The 7,649-nt window shown below is 47.2% G+C and overlaps 1 protein-coding gene across 1 annotated transcript in view; it reads left to right on the top strand.

Moving 5' to 3' along the window:
* Positions 1-3,022, top strand: part of TSNAXIP1 (translin associated factor X interacting protein 1) — a 28,146-nt gene extending 25,124 nt beyond the window's left edge. The window contains 4 exon segments of the mRNA XM_064459124.1: positions 377-486; positions 1,319-1,442; positions 1,757-1,863; positions 2,725-3,022. Coding sequence (XP_064315194.1) covers positions 377-486; positions 1,319-1,442; positions 1,757-1,863; positions 2,725-2,953 — 570 coding nt within the window. The 3' untranslated portion in view covers positions 2,954-3,022.
* Positions 3,023-7,649: the final 4,627 nt, after the last annotated feature.

Raw genomic sequence — 7,649 nt, forward strand, 5'->3', positions numbered from 1 at the left:
CCTGTAACTCAAAAGCATGTAGTCCCCCCCAGGTTCTTGTCCTACTTATGTCTTGCTTGGAAATGGAAAAGTGGCTGAGACCAAGTGCCACCATCTGAGTGGGGAGGCTGCTGCCTTTCTGGGGGATGCAAGGTGTGCATCTGCACCTGAGGGTTTAACAGTTCAGGCAGGTTGTTCAGCAAGAAGCCGCTTGTGAACAGTCACCCTGCAAGCCACCGTGTTGCTTGCTTAGTTATTTGTAAATCACTAACAGCCACTCAGGCAAAAGTTGCTTTAGAAGAGAGCACAGTCCTTTTGCAGTTTTGTTTCCCTCTTGAAGGTAGTCCAAGGAACAGATGGGGGCATTACTGACCTGTGAACTTTCCCTGTGTCCCAGGTGGGTGAAGAACAGTACCACAACCAGAATCAGCTGATTTCCAACCTGCAAAAGGAGCTGGCTGCCTGTGACAGCTCAAACAGCGGATCCCTGACCAGCAAGCAGTTCAGGCAAGAGGCTGACTGTTGCCCACTGAGCTCTGCCCATGTCTCACATGTCAGATGTTGTGATATGCTGAGTCTGTCTGCTTTGCTTATCTGCCAGCACAGCCAGGGGATGAGTTTTTTTTCTTTCTTTCAAATTCCAGTGAGGAAACCTCTAGCAAGTCTATACTTGTTAACCTCTGCATTAGGTTTAGAATAACATGAATACAGCAAGTTTTGAGTCGTGCAACTGAAGAGGCCCGAGAGCAGCCATGGGTTGCTTCATGCATGCAGCAGGACAGGCTGGCAGCCCCTGCAGCCCGCCACACTCCCTGAGGGGACACCCAGGGCCCTCCCACAGGATCCTCTGATAGGTCACAACGCATTTCCATAAATGTTGGTGCAGGTACGGGTTTGGTTAATCAATCATCTGTGCCTTCATAAGTGAAACTCTAAATACAGCATTTCTTTGGCCCATAGTACAGAAGAGAAGCACCAGCTGTTTCCAGCACTTAGCTGGGAATGTGGCCGTGGTACAGACACACCGACACCAATTCGGTCTGGGCTATCACCTAATCCACACTCAGGGCTGCATTCAGAGTTTCTCACATGGCTTAGCATCCAACACTCACCTAAGTCCTAAGCTCTGCTGAAAGCTTTGCCCTTGTTTTGGTGTCTGAAGGTGCAGGTGCTTCTTGAAATGCATTTTCTGTGAAAGCAATAAATTTTTGAACATCTGGCCTATGGAATACACGCACACACTGGTAGCCTAAGAAAGAGCCAGCCACACCGACAGTCATTAAGTGCTTGTACCGTAACAGCATCCACACTTCTGTCTGCATTGCCTCTCTCCATACAGCATGGCTGTGAGGGAAGCTTTCCCCCTGAAAAGAGAAGAGTCAATCCAAGAACTAGTGGATGCAAGCAGGTACAAACTGGACAGCTCTGAAGACCTCATCGACTATATATCCTTATTCAAAGAAGTAAGCTGATGTTACTTAAGTTTTCATTTTGGTTCAGAATAAGCCTAATTTAGGGCTTAAATTAGTTTTATCAGACTAACAAATTAGCAGTGCCCACCACAAGCTCTAACACCCAAAGGCCATCTGCAGACAATGGCAATGCAAGCTTGTGCCTTTTCTGTGATAGTTTTTCTTCCATATTATCTTTTTTTCCACTTTTCACATGGAAATTTGATTTCTAGGAGAGCTAGGTTATTTTCATATCCATTTGGGGGGCAGCTCCTATCCCTACTGGAACATGTGTTCAGTGCTAACACACCTGTAATTTCTTTCAGGATGAGAAGGGGAACGCTGAAATTTTCATTGCAAAGCTCAGGAGCCAGCATGTCAGGGAGAAGCAGGTGTACCTGAGACAGCTGAAGAACGAGCTGGGAGATTTAACGTAAGTATGGAGGTAAGAGGCCACTGGGGACAGCAGATCAGCCAGTGCATGCAGAGGGAACCCACCTGTGGACACAGGAATGTGTGGCCACCAGTGCAGGGCTCCCTGCACTATCAGAGGGCCCCAGCTATGAATATTGCAGTAAATACCAAAACCTGGCTGACTCCTGCTCTACAAAACATTGCAGTGTCAGTTCCTGACCCAAAGGACTTGGATATGGCAGCCAGTGAGCTGAGAAGATTGGTTGTACCAATAATCCCCTTTGGTACTTGAAGCCTTTTATCTTCAGCTCCTCAGCTGATACCTCCTCAGCTATCCAAAAACAGCAGGAAAGCCCTGTACATCCTCAGGAGGTTGGTTCTGAGGAGTGGGAAGAGTGAACAGGACAGACAACTGCAGATTTAAAGAAATAATTCCACCTCAAAACAAGATATACAAGAGGCAGCTACTGAATAGGAAAAAAGGCTGGCACCAGGCACAGAGCACTGAGGAGAACACTGAAGGTGGGCAGATGCCCATAAGGTCAAGTACTGTCCAATGCAGGCACCGAGTTAGAAAGGGAAAAATATAGTTCTGTAACAAACGATATCACAGTGCACAACAGAGGGGTTTTAAGGTCCTCCCAAGTTATCACAAGTCTAACATTTCCTAACTTCTGTTCAGTTTGAATTTTAGTACCTAGCAGTCTTTATTACGTGCATATTTAAAAAACAAAGGGATACTAATCGAGGCAGAGATAACAATGTCAAAAGACATCTCTGCTCTGCAATTCAAGCAGCATGGCTTCTCACTGTGGCACAAATACATAACTATTCCTTTCACATACCACAGCATAGCAGTGACTGTGTTGTTTTTCAGCAGTGAGGTGACCGCAGATGATCTGAAAACCACGTTCTGCACCATCAATCCCGATATTGATGATCAGACGCTAGATACCTACATTGACCTGGCTTATCAGGTGCCAAGAGAACAGCCAGACCAAGAAGTCATCCCTGTGGAAACTGCACTTGAGAGACTCCTTGCTGGAGATGCGAGACAAATAGGGCCCTCTCCCCAGGAGGGAAGAATGACAGGCTTTGAAGGAGAGTAAGGAGACTTCCAGTATTAAGAATAAAAGGACTGTTTGGTCTCCAGGTTTGGATATCAAGCTAAGAGTCAGAATTACAGCACTAAATACTTCCCACCACCACGCTCACGAAGATACACCTAGTAACTAGCAGTAGAGAGGTTAGGCTAGCTTGAACCATCAGAAGCACTTTCAGCTTAAGCAGCAAAGCACCCCGATACAACTTCACAGCCTACGCAGAGTTGCTTCAGCTCAGTGAGGCTTGCAGTGGGAGGTTGCCTGGCCCCCGAGCAGAGGCTTCACACCCCTGTGGCACCGGGGCACTGCAGGGTGTTGGGCCCGCTGCTCGGTGACAAAACAACTGGGTTCCAATAGTAGTTACCTGAACCTGAGAAGCCACCATCAAACTCCAGGCTGCGAGCTGGCTACTTTAGCCCTTCAGCTTTATGGTTCCTTGGCTCAAAGAGGGAGAGATTCAAAGATACATTTGCAAAATAAGGTGCCGTCAGCACAGTCTGGGTGCAAGTGAAAGGTGAATTCAGCCCATGGCAGGTTTGCTGTCATGCTTGTCCCCAAGGAGACTTTCATCTTGGTGTAGCCACTGTTATCCAGTATGAAGTTGCCTTGAAAGAAATTCAAGTGCTGCCCCATGAGTTGGTTTAAGCAAACTCTGAGCTGGAAAACTAATCCAAGCACAGAAACACTGGAATCTGTCCCTTGCTTCAAGAAAGCCACTCCCTGCATTCTCGTTAATCAATGCCAGTGAAAGGCAGTAATCTTTCCTATTCCTTAGTGTCCTGTCTATCCACTACATGGCCCTCACCAGGGAGGGGAAAATGGGTTCTTGAAACAAAAACCCCATAGGAAAGCAGCTCTGCTATGGTTCTGCCTAAATTGCCAAGTGAAGCAAATACAAGAATAAAAACCTGTTCTTTTTCTCATAACATAGTTTGAAAAGTAAAAAGAGAAAAGCAGAAATCAGAAGACGCCTTCCTAACAAAGGAAGGCATCTTGCAAAAACTGATTGCATTTTTAAACAGGTAAGGCATCACAATCTGCCTGATGGAGTAAGAACCACCCAGAGGTAAGAGGCGCCTGGGATTTCTGCCTCGAATATTGCATTTGGTGCTGAGCACCTTCAGTACAAATTGCAAAATACCAGGAAAAGAATGATACAAGGATTGAAAGGAAGATGGATTCTCTAGCTAGAACCAAAATATCCTACCTGCAGGCATCTTGAGGGGTAGTCTGAAAGGAGAAGCTGTAATATGGCAAAGCTCAGTGTATCTAGAAAGATCAGGGAACTTAAATGTAGAGAAGGTGTCTGGTAGAGGGACCCCAAATTTGCAAAGCTTTTCAAGAAAGCCCCCGATGGGGAGCATTGGGCTACGGAGAGCAAGAATCACTTGTTTTGCTTCACTCTGAGGACTTTAGATCTCAAGAAGCTAACCACTGTTTACAGTGCCAGGTATGTCTTTGTTTTGCTCTTCTAGTTACATTGTTAGGACTTGAACAACATGTCCCTCAAAATCTTGAATTTAGTTAACCCTGAGTTTACTGCAACTGGACGCTGAACATGTCTCAGCAGGAGAGAAAGGCCAGGTAAGGAATCTCACCTCTCGCTGTCCCAACATTCCCACTCATCAAAGCCCGATCATCTCCTGCCTTTGGCTGGAAGCTGTTCAGGTCGAGAGCCCAGCAGCTGAGGCAGCTGGTTGCAGATGTGTGTCCCAGCAGCACAGCTGCATGAGGAAACAACACAGTGAAAGGAAGGAGGAACCAGCAGCTTCTTCCTGGGAGGTTCTCTCTGATCTTTCCTTTGGAAAAGAGGGTTCTCAGGGTGCTTCAGCAACAGAGAGAAAGGAAGGTGGGAATTTCATTACTACTTCAGATTAAAACTTTCAAACTCTGGCATGCAAAGCCTTGAGGGTACACTCAAAAAGTCCCATAATGGCAGGAAATGTATTTTTAAAAATACAAGTTCTGCGATATGTTTGTTAAAGCAACAAAGCTGTTTCCTTTGGAATGTTGCAAAAAATCCCCTGTGTTGTATTAACAGAACTGCTCAAAAAAAAATCCCACTTGAAAAATGACTGCCCTTTGTATTGGTATTGCCTGCCAAAGAGATTTTAACTATATTGGTCATAATTTCTTTTGGCGTTGTGCAAAACCTGTTTAACTTGCAAGTGTTGCTGCCGAGAGCCAGGCTGGATTTCCAGGAGTCCTCATTAACTGGGCCATTTGGCTGCAGTTTTGGGAAACTGCACTGCGCACACAGCCTCATCCAGAGACAACAATCCATACTTGCAGTGGGATTTAGGACAGGCTTAGGATAGGAATAAACAGTGAGAGTGGCAGGTGTCTGGTGTGACCGTCGGACAGTCTGCACCAGCACAATCAGAGCCTGTGCAGACTGTCCTGCCCCGGACAGCTCAGAAGAGCCACCCATGAGATGATGTTTGCACTGAGCTTTGACTTAGCCAATGGGACACACTGACCATGCTCAGCCCTGCTTGAGACTGCAGAGCAGCGGCCTTGAGCCATCCCTTCTTCACAGATACCTGGGAATTAATTAATCAATTTAAAGACTCAAGTCTAAGTCAAATTTATCAATTTAAAGGCAAGTTCAAGACGGATGCTAAGAATTAGAGCGGAAAAAAAAATCTATTAATTCTTCTCAGAAATTAAATAAGTGCAGTGTCTTACCTTGGGAATGACAGACTAGCTAAATAAAAGGAAACCACACTAGTGAGTCAGACTGATTCTCTAGAAAGACACTGAAGAAAAACGTGGAAGTTTGATATCCATATCCACCCCTCCAAAACTGCTGTGACATGGATCTTTCCCAGCTTCTGAATTTATAACGTCACAGTCCTTTGCACCTGAAATCCTCTGCTGTGGCTGACCTCATTCCTGGCAGGGGTTAGGTTCATTCTAAGCAGTAAAATCATATACATGAATTTTGCTTTTATTGTCTCCCTACCTGAGGAACACAAGGGAGCGTGGTGCGGGTCAGCTCCTTTGTGCAGCCAGTATGAAACCAGAGGTGGAAAGCCAAGTAGCACCATGCCTCACATCAGGAGCAGAGCAGCAGGAACCACACAGGTGTGTCCAACATGCAGAGGATTTATTTGCACTTGTTACTTAGAGCCACTGCTCGAATCTTGCAGCTTTGGATCATGACAAGGGGAACCAGTGCACAACGCTACTGTAACCCACGAGCGGGCCAGACTCTGCAGAGCAAGCTGCAGCTCCCAGAACTGGGCCCTGCTTCACAGACCAGCTTCTGGCACCACCTGCCCCCTCAGTGACTTTCCGGATACTTTTTGTCATGGTTTAGCCCCAGTCAGCAACCAAGCACCACGCAGCCGCTCACTCACTCCCCCCTGGTGGAACAGGGGAGAGAATCGGAAGAGTAAAAGTGAGGCAACTCATGGGTTGAGATAAAGACAGTTTAACAGGTAAAGCAAAAGCTGCGCACAGAAGCAAAGCAAAACAAGGAATTCATTCACCACTTCCCATGAGCGGGCAGGTGCTCAGCCGTCTCCAGGAAAGCAGGGCTCCATCACACGTTAACGGTGACTTGGGAAGACAAATGCCATCACTCCAAATGTCCCCCCCTTCCTCCTTCTTCCCCCAGCTTTATATACTGAGCATGACGTCATATGGTATGGAATATCCCGTTGGTCAGTTTGGGTCAGCTGTACCGGCTGTGTCCCCTCCCAGCTTCTTGTGCACCCGGCAGAGCACGGGGAGCTGAAAGTCCTGGACCAGTGTAAGCACTGCTTAGCAACAACTAAAACATCTCCACATTATGACCACTGTTTCCAGCACAAATCCAAACATAGTCCCCTACTAGCTACTGCGAAGAAATTTAACTCTATCCCAGATGAAACCAGGACACATTTCTCTACATAGACAGAGGACAGCACCAAGGGCTGGCAGAAAACAGCTGTGGAAGCGCAGCCTTCAGCTGTGGGGTTACACCACATGCAATGGGTGGTTTGACCATGGCTGGCTACCAGTCATGCACCCAGCCGCTCTCTCACTCCCCCTCAACAGGACAGGGGAGGAAATAAGATTAAAAAAAGCTCATGGGTCAAGACAAAGACAGGGATATTGCTCACCAATTACTGGCACAGTCAAAACAGACTTGACTTGGGAAAGATGAATTTACTGCCAATTAAAATAGGATAGTGAGAAATAAAGACAGAACCAAGAGGATCTTCCCTCCACCCCTCCTTCCCAGGCCCAACTGCCTCCTCCCTGCCAAGGACTGCACAGAGAAAGGGGGGCGTTCAGCTAATCTGCAACACTTTGTCTTGGCTGCTCCTTCCTCCCAGTCTTCCCCTGCTCTGGTGCAGGGTGCCTTCCATGGGATATAGCCCTTCAAGAACTGCTCCAGTGTGGGTCCCTGCAGGTCCTTGTCAGCAAACCTGCTCCACCGCGGGGTCCTCCATGGGCTGCAGAGGGACAGCCTGCCTCACCATGGTCTTCTCCATGGGACACAGGGGATTCTCTGCTCCACAGCATCTCCTTCTTCACTAACGCTGCTGTCTTCAGGATTGTTTCTCCCGCAGCTTTCTCCTTACTCCTCCCTCCCACAGCTGCTGCACAGCATTTTTACCCTTTCTTAAATATATTATCAGAGGCACCACCAGTGTTGCTGAATGGCTTGGCTTTGGCCAGCAATGGGTCCATTTTGCAGCTGGCTCTGACA

This window comes from Phalacrocorax carbo, chromosome 8 (assembly GCF_963921805.1).
Source record: "Phalacrocorax carbo chromosome 8, bPhaCar2.1, whole genome shotgun sequence".
Taxonomy (NCBI): Eukaryota; Metazoa; Chordata; class Aves; order Suliformes; family Phalacrocoracidae; genus Phalacrocorax; species Phalacrocorax carbo.